General features: G+C 47.4%; 1 protein-coding gene across 1 annotated transcript; it reads right to left on the reverse strand.

Annotated features, from left to right (window-relative positions):
• Positions 1-1073: 1073 nt before the first annotated feature.
• On the reverse strand, positions 1074-17658 carry RHCG (Rh family C glycoprotein). The gene is made up of 10 exons (XM_044438876.1): positions 17451-17658; positions 11991-12177; positions 11358-11508; positions 9448-9595; positions 7965-8131; positions 6898-7035; positions 5777-5913; positions 4763-4887; positions 2378-2451; positions 1074-1145 (listed from the first exon to the last, which is right to left on the reverse strand). The coding sequence occupies exons 1-10, from the start codon at positions 17656-17658 to the stop codon at positions 1074-1076; spliced, it is 1407 nt and encodes a 468-aa protein (XP_044294811.1).
• Between the last annotated feature and the right edge of the window lie 3182 nt (positions 17659-20840).

Genomic DNA, 20840 nt, shown 5'->3' on the forward strand with positions numbered 1-20840 from the left:
TCAGTCTGGTTGGGGTCTGAATATTCAAAGTAGCCACTGAATGAACACAGCACACGCTGCAGCAACTCATGGGTTAATTATCCCACAATGTGTCACCATCACATGTGAACTGGATCAATCTCTAACAGAAGTCTTCACCCTCCAGATGTTGTTGGCTCCAGTTCCCATGAGACAACATTGCTAATAGTCAGCATGATAGAAGTGGTAGTCGGATGGCCTCTGAAGAATCATACAAGTTTGCGATCCATAAAAGCTTCTATAAATACAGCCATTGACCACAGGGCTAACGAGGGCAGGGAACCTCATCTGGCTCCTTGCGATACAAACTCAAGGTCACAGATCGTGCAGATTAATGCCTCCTAGCCCATTTCAAGCACAGTTTTATAACTACAATTTGGGCTACTAAGAAAGTACAAAAGAGGATACATTTTCCATTCCTTAACGGGATGTTTTTTGCTCAGTATGTCTGTTCTAATCAATCTGAGTGACAAGACAAATGATAATTATTCCCAATTACTTAATTCAGGATTTAAAAAAAATGTGAGTAAAGTATGGAGGCTTCTTCAATGGCTTCTTTTAATTCTTTTTAAACTGCCTGAACAGCAAAGGGATGCACATAATCATTACTGATAGCTGAATCCTTCCCTTGGAAGGAGTGTGCCAAAATCAGAAGCTAGACAGTGTGCAGAGCAACTGTCCAGGAGGGATTTTCAGCTGGCTTTTAACGACCGGCATAACCAAATATGGGGTGATCCATATGCATGTGTATATGGGAGTAGTGGCTGGGCCAAAGTAACCCAGTGAATTCATGGCTGCTTGGGCACTAGGACCCAAGTCCAGGTTCAATAGGTTTTCCACCTCAACAGAATGCTGTGTACAGCTTTGTCTATTGTTCCTAGTAAATTCATCCTATTGGGTTGATTTAACTGTTCTATGAATGTCACTCACACAGCTCTGTTCTTGGGAAGATGACAGGTTAAAAGCAGTAACACACATTCACACACACAGAGAGAGAGAGAGAGATTAGATGAAGCAGATATACACAGGCCTATCCCACCCTGAGCTCAGGTGGATTATGGCTCTGCTGCAGGCTTCTTGTTGGAGTCATGGAGGCAGTATAAGTTGCTCTCCTCATCACCAGGCACCTGTGGAGAGAGAGCAAAACACATACCGTGTCACAACAGCTCATCCATCCATCCATCCATCATAATGAATCGCTCCTATACCCCTGGAAGCAGTGGAAACTGAGAAAGACAAAAGGCAAGCAGAAAGCAACCCTTAAAGGCAAGGGCTTCAAGAATATGCAATGGATTCTTCATAGCGCAACCAACAGCACCACCTAGTGGCAGACTGAGCATATTGTAGCCCACGCCGGAGATGGCCGAACCCAAGTCTGCCTGCATAGATTTTTATCCTAATTGGAATGCACCATTCATATCTTGGGAAGCTCAGTTCACAGAGAAACTATTTTCCCTTAAGGCAAAATGGTGTGTTTGTAAGACACTCGGAAAGCCCTTCTTTGTTTTAAGAGTGCTGCACAAATGCTCTAAACAAAGAATCGAATGCTTAACCAGCAGCTGCAGGTCTTAACTTAGGGAGAGGCATGTTCAGTTGTAGAACACATGGAAAAGGTTGCAGGTTAGGGCACTTCTGGAAGGGCCAAGGAAGGACCCTCTTTGCAACCCTGGAGAGAACACAGGCAGTTCAGGCAGCTGTGAAGTGGCTGCAAGGACAGAACAGGGTGAAAGCGATAACAGGAAAGCCAGACGGAACTCCTTTGGCCACCTCCTTAAGGTAATATAAGCACAAGCCTTGCACCTGATATCCCCTAAATTCTCCTGAGATTCTCAAAACCCCTATGAATGAGGGGGGAAATGACTGCCTCTTTTGCAGGGATGCAAAGAGATGGCAAAAAAGCAACTGATGTTTTGGTACTAAATTTACTAAAGTAAATTGTCCTCCAACTACTAGATGATATCCTAATGCGATGTCCCACCGATTCCTAGACTATATCACTGTGCTGTGCATTCACATAGAAAGCGCCAATTTGCTCCATTTCTGCATCAATCTGATATTTATGCAGGCAGGGAAATTTAATCTGCACAAAAGTGTGCAGTAATATATATTCTGATCTCTCAAAATTTGCATTTCTAATTATAAATGTTTATTTTAATGCACATTTCTGAATTGTTTTTCTCATGCACATTTCTAAATGTACAATCTAATGGGGGCTTTTTGAGCGGAGGATGAAGTGGAACATTCAGGTAATGTGAAAGCCAGTGGAAAATGGAATTCTGATTTGCAACGTTAGTCCACAGGTCAGTTGTATCAAAATTCACAAAGGGAGAATTTTCCCCAGAAGGTCTGCAGCACTTACCTCCCAATAAACATTGTCCTCAAAGCAGTTTTCATCTGTAGGATCACCAAAGAAGGGCAATTTCAAAATGCCACCTTAAAGGGAAGAAAATAAAGCATGTTTATTCAGCCTTCTTCTGCAGTCCTTTCATGCTCCCATCCTTGCAATCCAGATTTGCTTAAACTAACTTTGCTTAGAACAAACCATTGTTTCCTCAGTCCCATATGTAACACAAAACTCTGGTTGATTTGAAGTGGAAACTTTCACTCTCCCTCTTCTTATTCATAGAAGAGGAAATGGATAGAAGGGAAGCATGTGACTTTCAGGCTTACCAGAGGATCCTCCTGATCATAAATTATGGTTTAGGCCTTCAGGTGGGCAACCTGTTGACTGTAGGCCTAATTCCATGCATATCTTGGCATAACTGCAAAAGCCCCCTGTAAACTATCTGTTCGGACCTTGGACAATAGCAATCATTCTCCCCACACACCACCTATGGGAGGGAAGGAAGGAGGAGATGAAAGAGAAGTAGGTTGCAGAGGAAGAACAAGAGAGAGAAGAGGTCATGTCAGAAAGAGAGAAAGGGGCTGCCTCTGTCCATCACATGCATGAGCCCCCAAGTGTAGCCCTCAACAGAAAAATGCTTCCACAACCAGGCAATACTCTGAATTGGGTGTAATAATATATCTATTACTAGGGTTCAAAGACATGCCTTGTAGTTGCTGTTTTCCTGCAAACAAAAAAACAGCAACCACAGCTTAGGTATGGGCATATATGTGCTCTGGCTTGCTCTTTTCATGCTGTTCTTTTTAATCCTACAATCTGACAGGTCCATCTTCTTTTCCCTCCCCACTGGTCTCCTAACTCTGGCCAAGAGTCTGTTGGCTGATGCAGAAGCAACCTCTGCTGAAATCCATAGGGAGATTCCCTTGCAGTCCTCAGCTTTGCAGGATCCCTAAGAGCTCATTTGAGAGGGCAAACCCTGCAATGTTCCTGGCCACAGGCTAAACATGAGCCAGCAGAGGAAGAACACCACCCTTGGATGCATAGCCAGAAGCGTGTGATACCTAGATCTAATATCTAGATCAAGAGAGGTGTTACTGCCTCTCTATCCAGCTCTGGTGCATCTGCAGCTGGAATATTGTATTCAGTTCTGGACCCCTCATTACAAGAGGGGTATAGGAAGGTTGGAATCAGTGCAGCAAAGGGCCTCTAGGATGGTGAATGGTTTGCAGGAGAAGCCCTGTGAGGAGAGACTGAGAGAGCTGGGTCTTCTCAGCCTTGAGGGGAGGGGACTCAGAGGGGACCTGTTAGTGACACAGGTATGTGAGGAGGTGCTACACAGAGGTGGGTCAAGACCATTTTCCCCTGCAGTGGAGGGCAGGATGTGTTCCAATGGAGCCAAGCTCAGGAAACCAAGATTTAGCGTGGATGCCAGGAAGTACTGCCTGACAGGGTAGGGAAAGGGCTTCCACGGGAGGTGGTTGAAACCCCAATGGTGAGGGTGTTCAAGGACAGGCTGGACATGCACATGGTAGGCATGTCGTAAGTGGAGCCAGCTGAAGCTGGGGGTCAGACTAGATGGCCCAGGAGACCCCTTCTGACTCAGTCTTTCTGTTTTCTTACTGTACTTCAACTTTCCACAAGATGTCAGCCATAAAACATGTCAAACAAGAAGGGCTGTATATTTAAGAATGGGTGAGAGGTCCATTTCCATTTACTTCTGATAAGAACGTACTAGATTACATAGTCACAGCTGGCCCCTTCTCCCTATCTCTACATACTGGGTTAGAGTGATCAGGATGACTTCCTTACACAAGGGACACTGGAACTCAGGCTAACCAAAGACTTCTGGCTCACTGAGAAAAGAGGGCAAGATGAACATGCATCTGTACCAAATCATGCTTGGCTCCTCCTCCTACTTTGGGAATGGGAGAACTTCCTCCCTCACAACCAAAAGTAGCAGCTACTTTAAGGGAGCAGGATGGGCACACCACACAGCTTATGGTCTCCCCTCAGAACATCTGACACCTGAAGCAGTTGCCTCGCTCTGCCCAATGACAGGGCCAGCCTGTGGTAACACGGAGGAGGAAATGTCCAAGCACATCCGGCTCACACTCGCAGGAGGTTGCGACCCAGCTCAGACTGCCTGGCTCGCTAAGCCAGCTCTGTCTGCCTTGCTTGCCACCACTGCCCAGGGTCTCAGACAGAGCACAGGTCACCAAGGGCTGTTTAATCCATGAAGAATCCAGAGTTTCCAGGGTTGGGTGTCATGCAGTGACCTACAGCCCCAGGTGGAGAATGGTCTTTTCCTCCAGCCCCAGCCTGGTCCTTTAGACATAAGATGCAAAGATGACCCTGGAGAGAGGGCCTTCTGGCACCACAAGCAGACCCTGCTCTGCTCACCGACAAGGGCTCCTCCTGCCAAGGCCATGCCCAGTGACACAGCAATGCCAGCTGCCTGGAAGCCACCTTGAACGCTCGGCGTCCGAGCACTGTAGTCGCCCACAAAATCAAAAGCACGGATGAGCCTGTGATGGGAAGGCAAGCAAACAGAATGAGGAACAAGTGAGGCTTCCTGCTGTGCCAACAGAAAACATGACCCAAAGCTCCTTCAGAGTCACCTTTGCCAGGTCCACCTGTGGCTCCCTTAGATGGTGAGCCATTGGCTAACATAGGACAAGCAGACCATGCAGCCTAGTCTCACATGGTCCAGGCAGCAGGGCCTCTGGATTAGCAGGCATGCAGGTGGCATCTGCCTGGCCCTTGGCCTCAGAATTCCTTCTCCCCTCTGCGCTGAGCACCCGTCCTCACAGTAGCCTGGGCAGTGGGGGACGCAGGACAGGCCTTGAGGAGAGCTATCCTTGTTCTAATGAAGTATTTTCGGAGGGTCGCTTCATCTTGAAAGGGTAACCAAGACCCACTAGCTAAACAAAAGACAGTACAGTATAAGAAAGGAGGGTGAGGATGGATGGATGAATTGATCAATATGGATCAAATGATCAGTATGGGTTCCTGCATTTTTCAGCCCTCGCTAGGGACTATCATGATGAATTTCCAAATTTACCACAAACACTAGAGGTGGGTTTTTCAGATGCTTTGAACTACAGATTCCATCAGCCCCAGCCAGCCATAACCCCAGTAGAGGGGTTATGGGGTGTAGTTCAAGGTGCCTGGAGGATGTCAGTTTGCCTTCCTGGATTATGACAATGCTATTGCCTAAAGGTATCCAGGTACCCTTCACTAAAAAAGCCAATTGCTTAGCAGAAGGGATGAGTTAAACACACACACACACACACACACCAAGTGACACCGGTCACTCTGTAAATTATACATCCTACAATGCTATTCCCCCTCCCCATCATTCCTACATCTCTCGAGCACATCAAGCACAGCCCCCCTCCAGAGACACCTCCTCACCCCTCCTTTCCGTAGACCCCCTCGGTGGCAGCAGCAGCGGTGACAGCCCCCACGATGCCCCCGATGATCCCTGGCATGCCATGGAGGTTGTGGATGCCACACGTGTCTTGGATGTGGAGCCTGGACTCTAGGAAAGGCTAGTAGGACAGACAGGAGGACAAACACAGAAATTTGATAGTGACCAGTCGGAAACTGTAACTAAACATTTCTGTGTGGAAATGTTGGGATGTTTGCTAGCCAGCCAGCCACACCCTCTTCCATTCTGTTCCACCTGATTTTCTCTTTGGTTTTGTTTTGTGTTTTTTTTTCTGCTTCCTGGCTTTCTGTTTCCATCTCCCCCCACCCCCTGCCTAATAGCCATTCTGCATTCTTAGGTTAGAAAGCAGAGTTTTTTCACTCCTCCTTAGAATGTACCTTCTAAGGGCTTGGCTCGGCTCGGCTTGGCAACAGCTCAGACCCCAGAGAGCAAGAGCCCCCTGGACTTCCTCCTGCTCTTCATCACTATACCCTGCATGATTCCTCTGCCCCTTCTTCCAGCCCAGACAACATTGTGGTGAGGAGGGTTCGCAGATGCCGTGTTCTGCTTCCTCCCTGCTAGGCAAGCAACTCCTGGCAATGAGGAAGAAGAGGAGGCGGGGCAACAGCAGCCAGTGACCAATGGCCGTGAGAATACTGGCTCAGGGAGGGAGGGAGAGGTTCTTAAGGAGCCTCATTCCCAAGGGCCACCCAAAGCCTGAAGCTGGCACTGGCTGCCAGCTGTTGATCCTGAGAGCAGCCAGCCAGGAGTCACCCTTGAGTCATGGTGCTAAGCTAAGCTTTCTTGCTTCTGGCTAGCTTAGCTGGAGGGGGACACAAAGACACAAGAGGCACCAGCTGCAAGCTAGGATTCTCCGGAATGCTGGCTAAAGCGAAGAGGGGTCCTGATTTCCTGGCTCAGGGGATCCAACGACCCAATCACTGCAATGTTTGCTCATGGGTGGGCGTTACAGGTCAACATTATTGGGCTACTGCTGAGGCTAACAACCCAAAGAAGGTCCCACCTTGATCTGACCCCCCAGTCCCTGGGGGAATGGCACCTGATGCAGAGAAAGGGGCTCTAAAGCATCCAGAGATGCCCTTACTGTGAGGTAGACGAACCCAAAGGTTGACACGATGCCACAGATAAAGCCAACAATGAGAGAGCCATATGGGGTCAGCATCATGTCCGCAGATGTGCCTACTGCCACACCCCCAGCCAGGGTGGCATTCTGGATGTGGACCTGTGGAAACACCAATGGCCATTCAGTGCAGAACTGTGCAGACCACTTTCTCCTGCCTGTGTACAACAATACCTTTGAAACATGGTGCATTTACAGTGCTGCCCTCAGAGGCTTTCCCGCTAAGAGAGGCCCATATCGCCTGCCCCAGAGCCCTAGACTGACAGTCCCACTGCTGGTCTGTGCAACCCAGATCGCCAGAAGAGGGGAAACACATCATTCCAAGAAAGGGGACAAAGGATAACACTCATTTGCATGCACGGAGTGTAGGCAAATCTGTATGTGCAAATTAAACACAATTTGTTACATACCATCAAGTCTTCTCCGACTTATGGAGACCTAGTGACCAAACACCCTGCAAATTCTCCTTCCTCCCAGCCCTGCTCCGCTCTTGTGAACTCAAGGCTGTGACTTCCAAGCATAATTACTACAATTTAAATAGATTTTCTTTGCTCAGTCTCTGCTGCTCAGGTAATTACTGATGGGATAATTTATATGCCATAGTATCCTTTCTTAGGATTTTTCATCTAAATTGGAATTGGACAAGGGAAAGGCCAACCTAGCATGCACACACAGGCCGGAAGGACAGCTCTTTCTTTTCCCCTTCATTGTCAGAAAGAACACCTTATCAAAACTTTGCAACTACGAGCCAGTACCTAAGTTTTTCTTTCCTTCCGCTTCCTCTTCCCTCCCTATCCCCTTTCCTTTTGTGCCATATCTTTAAACTGTAAGCCCGAGGGGGCAAGGACTGTCATATTAATCTTTGTAAGCCTCTGAGAGAGCTCTCTTCTGTACTGAAGGGTGGAACTGAAATGCGTTAAGTCAATCCTTAAATAGATGCGACACGTGCAGCAACGGAAGAGGCGTGTGGAAGTCAGCCAGGGGTCCCAAGCATGCCGTGGGCGCTGTGGAAGGTGCCAGACCTTACTCACCATATTCAGCTTGCCTTTCTTTTGCAAGAGGCTGGAGGAGGCCACTGAGGTGAGGACGCAGGCAGCCAGGGAGCAGTAGGTATTGATGGCAGCTCGGTGCTGGCCGTCCCCATGACTGGAAATGGCTGAATTGAAGCTGGGCCAGTACATCCATAAAAATAATGTGCCTGGAAGGGGAGGGGAGGGGAGGAGAAGGCATTTACTGCATCAGACTAAAAGCTAATGGTCTCTTGAAATCCTCCATTTGTTGGCAGAGGAATGGGAGGAAGGGATCATTTTGCCAGATCAATGCAGGGAGAGGAAAAATTCTCCAACAGTTTCTTGAGGTGGGACTCACCATTAGCTGTGGTTGGGGCACCTCTACCTTTGGCTTAGCCTGCCTCTTCTTGCTGCTGCGGTTTGATGGCGCTCAACATATGCCCCAGACCATTCCATGCCATTCTGTGTCAGAGGGCATGAACCACTTTAGCCCCAGGGCAGAATTCAATTTCAAGGAAGCTTGGTGGGGCTGGGAGGCAGAGACTACATTGCGGCTAACAAACCACTAAGTGTCAGAGGTTGGGGGAAGGAACTGAGACCAAAGAAAACAGCACATCTGGAAAGCTCTGGAGGTTCAGACTGTCACCCCAGGTAGGCTAGATCTGGTGCTTATGTGAAGGACAGCAGCTACCACCTTTTCAAAAAAGAGTAATAGTTAGCGTTGGGGGGGGGGTGTCTGCCAGGGACAGGGAGGAGTGAAACATCACAGAATGCGTCTCACAAAATAGTATCTTCTAAGAAATTCTATCCCAGCCCCACATCAGGCCAACATCTGGCTCACCATTCCAGGTGCAAGAATAACTCCCCGCAAGGAACAATACGATGCATGTTTCAACAGGAAAAATCAACAGTCTTTGCAGAGTTCAGATGCAGTCTGTGTCTCTGTGCACAGGCATGTAGTTTGGGGACATCTTTGTGGAAATAGCAGGCTGCCCCTTAATTCTGAACACGGGCTAGGAGTTTGTGTGGTTTTTAAAAGGGGAGATTCTCAGGATTTCAGGTTGTGTGTGCGCATGCATGTGCGTGCTCGGTGTGGGGGGGATCTTATTGAGGATTAGATTTGTTGCTTTCTTGGCATATACTTGTCTAAGAGCAAGCAACTCTATCAATAACAGAACACCTGCTCATGAGAGCTAACCAAGAAGTCTGATATTGTTCATCTTTTGAACGTGTCACTTCTTCTGAATCTTTTGCCTAGACTATTTGCAGCTATGTTACAGGGGGATAGAAACATAGAAACAGAGCGAGTCAGAAGGGGTCTCCCGGGCCATCTAGTCTGACCTCCGGCACCAGCCGGCTCTGCTCACGACATGCCCACCATGTGCATGTCCAGCATGGGCCACTTCAGCTTCTGCTCAGTAAGTATGGCCACCAGCACAGAAGCTGAAGTTGCTTTTTTTCCGGAGGAGTGGAGAAGAAGCACCAAAACCAAAACAAAGCTCACCAATCATAGCAAAGAGGTCCGAGTGGTAGACAGATTCCTGCTTCTCTTTGGTCTGTTCCAGGTTGGGCCGGTACAAAATGGCAGTAACTGTGAGCCCAAAGTAAGCACCAAATGTATGGATAGACATGGATCCACCAGCATCTTTGATCTGATGAAAAAGGAAGATTCAGCACCGGAAACATTTCACATAGGAATGATGGGAGGTGTTCTACCAGAGCCTCACTCAGATGGGTTTCCCAGCTCAGTTAGAAGCAACTAGGATTCTGTGCTGTGCTGCTCTGGATCGTCGGGCCAAAGATCGAGCTAATCCATCTAGCAGCTCTTGCCCGCCCCCCAACCCACCACCCATAACAGCCTGTGGGTGGTTTCCTGGCTTTTGTGCGAGTTCCTCAACCACACAGACACACATGTTGTAAATGGTTGAAAGTCCTCTCCATGATGTTCAGTTAGTGGTGGATGAACAGTCTGCTGGGATTCTGTTTCCACCCACCAGTGGAATGCAGCCCCCAAGGGCTTCTTTCAAATGAAATTCAGCCTGAAGCTGAGAGCAGTTTCAAACCCCTGATCTGCCTGAACCAGAAGAAGCCAGGAGAGCAATAGGAGCCTTGAAATTATCCATCAATGGTTGGGCCCTGGGCAACTTTCTAAATAAGTGCAGAAGCCACCTGGGATGGTGAGAAGCATTGTGCTTCTGTTGAAATTATAGTAATTCTTTCTAAATCTGCATCTACAGTATTGCAGGTAGAGCTCTCACGCAGGGCTTTTCCGCACTAGAGGCATCCGAGAAGCAACTGGACAACCATCTGAGAGGGACTGTTCAACTTGGAGTCCTGCACTGAGTGGGAGTTGGACCTGATGGCCCTCTGGCACCTTCCCACTCGATGATTCTAAGATTCTATGCCTATTCACATAAGCAAATGTATCTTCAGGCCATGCTGACATATCCAAAGTATTGTATTTCCAATCATTATGTATGAGTATGAAGGCTGGACAGTGAAGAGAGCTGACAAGAGGAAAAACGATCGATTTGAAAGACGGTGCTGGAGGAGAGCCTTGCAAATACCCTGGACCGACAGAAAGATAAGCAAGTCCTAGAGCAAATCAAACCAGAACTTGCCCTGGCACCAAAAATGACAAAACCTAAGCAGTCATATTTCAGGCACATCATGAGAAAGCATAGCTCACTGGAGAAGACAATCATGCTGGTGAAAGTCAAAGGCAGAAGAAGAAAAGGAAGACCAGAGAGGAGCTGTATTGATGCTATAAATCCAAAGCCCTGAGTTTAGAAGAGTTGAGCAGGACCATTAATTACAGGATACTTTGGAGGGCATTAATTCACAGGTTGCCATAAGGCACAGGCAACTTTCTGCCATAACAACAATATTTTTGTTTTGTCCTTGTTATTGGCAAGGCACAAATGGCCACTGGACACCTTGGTTTGGTTGGTAGGTCTTCAGGTTAAATTAAATTTAAAAATAGTAGATCCCCTAAGTCTGATGTCTGCCAACTAGTTTTATGTTGCCCTTTTACTTTTATAATAAAAATTTTAAAAATCTGTGAAGTTTTATTACTTATATATGTTCACTTTCTCTCTTAGTGATCACAAACTTTGGACTTGCTCAACAATTTTAAAAGACTCTCCGAATGGTGCACCACATAATTGGGATTGTGTGAGGACTTTTTTGCTTATCTGTGGTGGCAGATATCACAAAAAGTATGCACAGAGGGGTTTTTGTGGTTTTGGTTTTGCTCTTGGTTTTGGTTTTGCGTATCAGCTTTTGCTAGTGTTTGTGTATTTAATGTGCGGCCCAAGACCATTTTTCTCCTTCCAGTGCAGCCCAGAGAAACCAAAAGGCTGGACACCCCTGGCTTAGACTGTGAAAGCGAAGGCAGAGGTTGCATCAGCTTACGTGCAGCAGATCCAGCAGGATGTACTCGTTCACCGAGAAGAGGGTCACTTGGAACAAGGTCATGACGAGCACTTGCACAGGGCTGACTTTACCCAAGAGGGCACCAAAGGCAATGCAAACTGACCCCACGCAGAAATCCGCATCGATCAGGCTAAGAGGAAGAAGAGTGTCAGGGTGTAGTCAAGCCACACGCACCTGTACATTGCATAAGCTGCAGCCCTTGCAGGAGCAGCAGACCCTCTCCTTCCCAGGGAAATTGGGATAACCAAACAACCACAGCAGATCTTTACTTTGCCTGACCTCCCTTTCCTCTCCCTTTCCTTCCCTCATTCTTTGGTTCCCCCTGCTGTCAATGTCTATTTTGTAAGTGCCTTGAGGGTAGAGACCTATATTTCTGCCTTATCATACTCATTTTGCTTGATTAAGGGTTCTGTGAAATAGCAAAGCTTGCATGTCTTTTAGCACCATAAAAACTAAAAGATTCCATCTCAAACAGTGCCCACTTTCTAAATTTGTAATTGTACATTAAAATAGCACAAGCCTTGCCTCTTTTCTTCCATTGATCATATAGTATTCCTACTGTATATGCTAACCAGAAAATTGATTTAGCAAGGTCCAAATGGGCAATCTTACCTTTCCACTCCAATGAGTATCTTTCCATGCTGAAAGGTATGCAGCCAGCCCTGCATCAGGAGAGCCCACTGGATCCCAAAGGCAGCCAGAAGGAAGTTGAACCCGACAGCTCCAAAGCCATAACGTTGGAGAAATGTCATGAGGAAACCAAAGCCCACAAAAATCATCACATGGACATCTTGGAATGCTGCAACAAAGATTCCACTCAAGCTGATTCAGATATGCCTGTTTGCTCCCATCCTCATCTCACACCTATTTTCATATCTAGCTAGCAACTCACTGCCCACTGAGGACTAGTGCACCAGTGCACTCTGCACTTGACCTTGAGGACATAAGTGAAGCTCTGCTGGATTAGACCAAGGTTCCACTAGTCCAAATCCTTCTTCCACAAATAGGACCACCATAAGGTAAAGGATTCTCCTTGACGTTAAGTCCAGTCATGCCTGACTCTAGGGGTCATGTGGCCGGCATGACTAAACACCAAAGTGCACGGAACACTGTTACCTGCCCACCGAAGTGGTACCTTTTTATCTACTTGCATTTGTGTGCTTTTGAGCTGCAAGGTTGGCAGGAGCTGGGACAGAGCAACGGGAACTCACCCCGTTGTGCAGATCCAAACCGGTGACCTTTCGATCAACCAGCACAGCAGCACAGCAGTTTAAACCACTGTGCCACCTGCATCCCCCAGGACCACCATAGGATAATGCTTAAACCCACTGGGTTCAGACAACATGGTAACCCATACTTCGGGGTTATGTATGGGATGAGTGTAGGTTATCATTGAATTATGGATTGTTCAGTGGTTTGCTGGACATTTGAGCTAACTCAGGTACACAGGAAACAGTAATATTCACCCCATACCCCTGGTGGACATCTCTATCCTTGGAACAAAACAAGGTTATAGATCTCCAGGAAATCTTCTAGCTATTCATTTTCCCAATAGACAAATTGGACCCAGTGATGTAAAACGAAGCTTGGCAATTGTCAGAGGTCCAGGAAATCCTTAGGCAGGTGAGCAGGATAAAGCTGCAAGGTTTCCTCCATCACTGGCCTGGGAATCCCCTCCATACAACCAAGTTAACAAGCATGTACGTATAGCCATAGGCTAAATGGCTGGGTTGAAAAGAGGGTGGACTGCGCAAGTCAAGACCGATTACATTCCTTATCTGTCCCATCCCTAGAACCATGCAATCAGCAAGTTATAATATGCATTCATGCCAGAAATCACACAGAAACCATAAAAATGATCCCACATCTACTTAAGGTAACAATGTATGACTCACCAAAATAAGTAAACTGTGTCACCCCACAAAGGTACATGAATTTTCATAAAATCTACATATTCTGATTCTCATGCAAATAGACCCTCCTCTAATTGAAGATAGCTTGTTTGGACAGCTGTCCTGTCTATGCCCAAGTTAAAGATAAGGAACCAGAATATAATGCATGGGCCTTGAATTTCCCCACCCACAGTTAGCACCCAATGAGCACATAATAATTTCTGGATATCCAAATTATAACTGCTATTCCTTTGTAAGTGATGGTTATTTTGAGGGCGTTCACCTATTAAAAATAGGTGAACCATATCCAGGACCAGCCTCGGGGGAGGCCAGATCCAAGCAGGGGCCCACTGACAAGAGCTCTTCCTCTTTGCCACTGCAGCCTGCTTGTTCACCTGCCTCCTACTCTGGCCTAGACAACGGTGGTGGCTGTAGAGAGAACAAGGAGGTGCTCAGCCTATATGCTCGCTCACTTCTGCCCATCAAACCAGCAAGTGGTAGCAGTGGAGCAGAAGAGAAGAGCAGCAGCAGCAGCTGGTGACCATGGCAGGGAGAAAACAGGAAGAGCGCCCAGTGCAGCGTCTTGTCCAAAGGGCCCTCAGCAACCTGGAGCCAGCACAAGCTGCGTCAACTCTTCCTTCCTCGCACATGCTAAGCTCTTCTTGGCCCAAAGTTACTCAGTAAACTTCATGCTGAGAAGGGATGGAGCCTGGATCTCCTGGGTCCCCAGTCCAGCACCCGGCCTCTACGCACTCTGGCTTTGCAGATGTCTAAGGTGGAGTCCAGAAATGATTGAGCAACCTTCTGCACCTATATCACACATTTGTACATAGACTTCCCAGGGGAGGACCAAACACCACTGCTGTCATTCAGAGACGTTTAATGATTAAACTGTGCCTGGTTTAATCCAGGATTTTTCTTGCCATGGAACTGGGGAGCAATCTTTCAGAGACTGATGGAGCTGGGCGATTCTCATCTCAAAGTAATGTTTAATGAAATGAGGCTTCTTGTTTACTAAACGCAAGGGGAAAGTGCCTCTTTCCCAAGCTCAGCTGGCTGGGACTCAGTTAACAGCAAAGTGTCGGGGACGTGCTATAATTGTTGGGCACCTGGAAACACTTGGTGTAGGGCAGCTAACAGGAAAACATCACCCCTGCCACTGGGGTCCAGCAGCAACATCCCATAATTTAGGCAAGCCTCACTGCGGTGCCACAGTCAGTACAATGACGGAAGCCCTACTTGTGCCTAGAACTCCATCACCTTTTTCTAGTTAAGTGCTTCATATCTTAAAGCTCTGAGGACCACGTTCATCTTTTCCTCTTCACTTCTCCTCTTCATCTTTTCCAACACCTCTTGGGTGTTGGACTATAACTCCCATCATCCACCTCCAGAAGAACAGGTTGTTCTGCAAATGTTGTATTAACTGCCTACAGATAGGAGTTATAGTCCTTCACCTCTGAAGAGCTCCATGTTCTGGAAAGATACGACCTGGCCATTCCTGTATTGGTCTTTTATATTTCCATCCTGCTTTGCCCTCCAAGTAACAGAAGACAGCCTACAGGATCCTCCTCCTCTCCATTTTATTATCACATCAGCCCTGTGAGGTAGGCTAGGTTGAGAATCGGTAACTGGTGACTGGTCCTGTTGAGTTTCATGGTTGAGTGGGAATTAGAACCCAGGTCTCCTTATTCCTAGTCCAGCAATCTCACCAATGCACCACCCCAGATCCAGGTGCTCATTATTAACTTGGTGGAACTTGATATCAACACAGAAACATAGAAACAGAGCGAGTCAGAAGGGGCCTCCCGGGCCATCTAGTCTGACCCCTGGCTCCAGCCGGCTCCACTCACGACATGCCCACCATGGGCACGTCCAGCCTCTCCTTGAACACCCACACCGATGGGGCCTCAACCACCTCCCGGGGAAGCCTATTCCATACCCTTGGGGTCCTAACTGTCAGGAAGTACTTCATTAAAAATGTTTTAATGTTTTGATCATTAGAAATGCTTTAACGATCCAAGCTACTAGTAAGCAATTGGCTCTGCAAGGATGAAGGATGCCGATCAGCCCCATGTCCTGGACAGGCCTGATGACCTCCTCCTTATCGCATGTCCAGCACTCCAACACAGGGGTGCCCTTGGGGCCACTTTGGGGAGCCTGAGAAATTGCTGTGAGCAGCACAGCCACCCCTGCTGAGGATGCGGCAGCAGTGTATGGCTATGATGGACCTGACCAGTCAAGGAGTACGAGTCTGTGAAGCCGTGATCAGACAGTGAGGCTGGGAAGGAGGGGAAACGAGGAGTGTTGCTTCCGGACCACCCAGCCTCCTTCCCTCCACGCAGACTTTTCTCTCCTCTCTCCCCCTGCTAATTTGAGCCTCTAGCCTCACAATTTCTCGACCACAGCCCCTCTTCTGTTTTCCACCTTTCCCCATCCCAAACCTTCTTTCTCACCCTTCCTATCTCCCAGGCTTGCTAATGTGCCGCTCTCCACTTCTTAACATCACCATTTCTTCCCACCCTCACCTCTCATTTTGCTTTTTCCCAGCCCCTCTCCCCTTTGGCTTTGCTTTTAACCAATTCAGGAGCAGGAAGGAGAAACTGACACCCTAACAACTTTTACTTTCTTTAATTCAAAAGGGGCCTTTTGTTTTTGATGTAGGCGAGGGAGTGCAGGAGTTGTCGGAGGTGCCCACTGGTGACACACTGGGGACCCCTGCTCTAAAAGCAGATTAACACATCGGTGATCAGGGTCAAGGGCAGGCATTACAGGGCAGCTGTCAAGGGCTCACGCACCAGCAGGGGCTCCTCCCCTCCCCCCTTGCAACCTGTCTGTTCACCTGTCTTTTGCTCTGGCCCACTCTGTGGTGACGAGAAAGAGTAGCAGATGATGCCACTGCTTCCTTGCTCCCCGGCTTTCCGCCTGCCAAGCAACCAGTGAATGCAGAGATGGAATGGAGAAAGGGGATGCAGAGCTGGTGGCCATGGCAGGAAGAAGGCAGGCTTGTGGAGGGGCTCCCAAACCTGGAGCTTGAATTGCATATGAGTGGAACCCTGATCACTGCACATTTGGTGGCAAGGAATACCCAAAAGGAACAAGAAAGGATTGCTTGGGAATTCAGGTCCTAGGTAGACAGATGGGAGGGGGAGCCCTGGAATGATTTTGTCCCCATGTCAGTTTATACCTGCATTGGTGAAGCAAAGCGGTTTTAAACTCTGGCCTTAAAGCCTTTATGTGGCTTCAGGCAGTTGTGAGTCTTGCTTTGTTTATTTTAAAATGTTTTACAAGGTTCTCTCATTGTTACATTTTTACCTCTGCGGAGAATGTGATAAGCCAGGGCTGGGGAGGGGGCCGCTTCTTCCACTGAGAGATGCCCTGGAAATCTAACCCTAAAGCTGCCCCAATTACTCCACTGATGATCTACACTCAGGAAAAGATCAGGCTCCCCTTACTAGGTCAAGCCACAGAGCCGGGGTCAACGCATCTCAAAGCATAGAAGGATGTTCTGAAATACAGGGGGCAAAGACAAAACACAGTTGTAGTTTTGCACCAAAGATGCTTGATGCAGAAAAAAGAATGTGTATTTGCAATCATTGCAAGCTTTTTGTTGCAAAACAGCAGATGTGTGCATAGGCAGTGACCTACTTCATCAAGAACAGAACTGAAACTGAGAAAGGTAGACCGAAATCTTCGCTGAAAACTAACAGAGAGCAACACACTGTCAGATGCCTGCATTAAAAGTGATGGTAATAAGTCTATTGGTGCAATTGATAAAGCAGCAAAGGTCTTCTGGATGTTATGGAGATATTGAAACAGGGATGAGGATCCCATGATGCCAGCTTCTGCGCACGCTACGGCTGATAGGAGTCGCAATCCCACTACATCTGGAGCATCACGCATTCCTCGCAGGAAACCACCAGGCTTCCAGATTTCTGAGGATCCTTGTGCAGCTCCCCTCAGTGGTCCTCCTCCCTCCTTGCAGGTTGCAGTGGTGAAGAGGAGAAGTGCTTTAAGGGAGCTCCTGCCAGTGAACCTCTGCTGGGGCATCAGCTCTTGGCAGGGGACCGGCCATGCTCACTGCAGCTCTGCCAACACAGACACCAGTCAAGCTTCTAGGAAGGTAAGTAGGATACAAATGGGATGAATAAATGAAACCGTGCCAAGCATTATTATTACTCACATGGGTATCGAAAGTAGAAGTCATTCTCAGCATCACTTGTGATGTTCTTTTCGTGCTTCTCCTTCTCCCACCCGGCCACATCAGCTTCAGGGTTAAAGCGCACAAAGATGCCGAAAAGGATGACCATGGCCACCTCCCAAAGGAGGCAAACCAGAGGCAGGCGCCAGCGCATGTCAGTGTTCCTCGCCATCAGAGTGGTCCTCACCATTGGACTGTTGTCACTCGCCTACTGCCAGGTCAGTGGAGATAGCGGGAAGTGCAAAGTGGCAGTCCCGAGCGCTGAGGGCAGACGATGCATTTTATGCAGTCCTGGGAGGTGTGGGTGTGACGGTGCAGCTGTCAGTCATCCCAGCAGTCCAGGAACAGCAGAAACCAGGGACGTCTTTGGAGCTAGTTTCATTGACCTGCAAACACTCCTGTACCAGCTATGGAGAAAGAGGTGTGACAGATGCCTCAGACCTGCTTAAGAAGCTGAATGCGTTCCATGCACTCAGCATCACAGAGGGAAAGATTCTGCACTCAGCTTCCAGGCCCAACAGGTTCCACATTCTGGATCTCAGCATTTTGAGCCAGGCAAGAGTGAAGCCTGATAAGCCAGGAGGAGACTGAGATCTCTGGAGTATACAGTGGCTTATGTTGTGCTGGTCATGGGGCTTCTGCAGGGTCAGCGCTAAGAATTGTGCACTAATGTATCCACAGTGCTTATCTTGTAAATATTTGCATAGAAATGTCATGGGCTGTACCTCATTTATTTCATGCCCTTTTGGCCTCACTTTTTCTTTTCCCTTCTGCCCCTCCCTCTTCTTTGTACTGATACACATATCAGCCAACTGAGGATGCACTCTACCTATTTGATTAAGTGAGTGTGAATCCAAGAAAGACCATCCGCTGCAAGGAATCTGTTAATCTTTAAGGTGCCACAAGACTTCTGTTAGGTGTCTATGCATGTCAATCATCCCAAATTTTCTTGTTCACAATGCTGAACATGAAAATATTTTTTTAAAAATTGCATGTTCCTTGAACTCCCAAACTTTCTGTTCGAAAAATACATATTTGAAGGGAAATACACATTTTTGAAACAACACATTTTCTCACTTTAGTTGAGGCAAGAAAGTATGCACTTTGGGAAAATGTGCATTGAAACACATACCTCTCACATTCAACAAGCACAGCTTTCCAGACAAAAAAAATAAAATAAAATAAAGGAAGCTACACATGAGAACGGGGACAAGCTGAGTCAAGCTTCAGAGGGGAGAAGTTTGTTGAGCTTCAAAATCCCTGGTTCTTGCATCCTTCATCTGTGTGTGACAACTAAGAGTGACACGCATTTTGCAAGTTTCACTGTCCAAAATCTCATGGCTTTACAATGTACTCTGTAATCCTGTGAAAGCTTGACCATAAGGAAGGCTGAGTGCCAAAGGATTTAGGCCTTTGAACTGTGGTGCCTGAGAGTCCCTTGACCGCAAGGTGATCAAACCGGTCAGTCCTGGAGGAGAGCAACCCTGACTGCTCTTTAGAAGGCCAGATACTGAAGATGAAACTCAAGTACTTTGGCCACCTAATGAGAAGGAAGGACTCCCTGGAGAAGAGCCTAATGCTGGGAACAATTGATGGCAAAAGAAGGAGGGGACGGCAGAGGATGAAGTGGCTGGATGGAGTCACTGAGGCAGTCGGCGTGGGCTTAAGTGGACTCTGGGGGATGGTGGAGGACAGGAAGGCCTGCAGGAATGTTGTCCATGGGGTCGCGATGGGTCAGGCATGACTTTGAGACTAGCAACAACAACATTTGCTATTCCTTCTAGGGACACTGGCATAGTGGTAAATTTTGAAATGAAACTTCTCATTAACAATGCCTGTAGCTACATTCCCAAGGAAAGCCATAAATGCAGGCAGCTCTGTTGATCTATATCAAGAATCCAGTTCTAGCACTTTGTAATCCCTATCAAGAGCAGGTCTTTTTATTATTTATTTATTTATTTATTTATTTATTTAGAAAGCTTCTATGCCTCCCCATTCGCCGAAGCCTTGGGGCGGCTCACAAAAACGCTATAAGGCCCTGCTGAAATCTTTAATTCTAAGTGTATGTCTTTTACACCAGGCTTCAGTTTGTCAAGTCATGTGGTTCCAGCAAGGCTGAGGATGCTCACCCTGTTTTACATGACCTGCTGGTTTCTGTGGAGGCTGCAAGTAGCAGCAAGGAAGAAAATATTCTGTGTATGCTTAGATCAGGAGTGGAACCCCCTCACCCTTCGGTCCAAAGGCTAACTTCAGAGATACTCCTGGTCATCACCACCATTGCCACTTTTATTTTGTTTGTTAACATTTTGTCCATTGTGTCCATGACTGGAATGATCCAGGCAGCCTTTTAAATTGCCATTCATCTTGGCAGCCTTCAGGATCCTGGTGCCTCCAGGATCTCACTACTGGCTGTGCTGGCATTGGGCTGAGAGGAATCAGGAAAGGCAAGTGTAATTAACCAGTTGGCAAATCTCCGTATGTACCAAATTTTAAAGTGCTACTTTATTATTAGGGAAAATATTTCATTCCTATTTTTGCCGGATTCCCGGCCCCCATTACCCAACAGGCAGACAACCTGAGAGGATCCTAGACTTGCAAGCCAATCAAGAGTCTAGAGTGCAAAGTGTACACTGACGAAAGCAGGGACAAGGGGTGTGTGCCCAAAGTCGTGTCTGGTTAATTGTCCCCCAAAACAAGCATTATATGTCTACGTAAGCAATCAGGTCACCTAATACACATTTGATACATTGCTCCACTGCCTACTTCAAAGGGTCCTTTCTTCTCCTGTGTCTAACCCTTATCACCCTGTTATTTACACCAGCCTGGCCTAGTCTACTCCCTATGATTAACAAAGCATATTGCAACTTTCAGAGTGATGCTAAGCAGTTCTTGCTGGTTCTTTGAATGTTAGCTCGAGGCCATCACGAGATGTTGATTACACAAAGAGCATTGTTTTACTAATATCCCCCTTTCTGGAACCAGATGCCCAACCTGGCTCCTGCTATGGCTCCAGGGTGTTAAACTATGGTGGCCATTCGGACAAGGAAAAATCTAGCCAGTGGTGAGTTTCTGCATACTATACTGCCGTGTAGTCAAAGCACTCTGCATATATCACTTTCTCCGTCCCTCTGCACTGCCAATCTGCCTTTGCTATGAAAAATCAACTTGTTCCAGGGTAAGGAAGAGCTATGCAGGCAATTCTTGCTTCTTGTATGTGGCCTATGCATACAAGAAGGTTCCCATGCAAGTCCCAGCTTTGTGCACAAATTTGTGAGTTCTTCTGGGAGACCTGCAACATTTGTACCTGCTCTAGGTCCCATAAACCTTCTGGGCAGCTCTGCAGGCCAGCATGGAGCAGCTCTTAAAGTAGAC

Source organism: Varanus komodoensis, unplaced genomic scaffold (assembly GCF_004798865.1).
Source record: "Varanus komodoensis strain SLA01 unplaced genomic scaffold, ASM479886v1 scaffold33, whole genome shotgun sequence".
Classification (NCBI taxonomy): domain Eukaryota; kingdom Metazoa; phylum Chordata; class Lepidosauria; order Squamata; family Varanidae; genus Varanus; species Varanus komodoensis.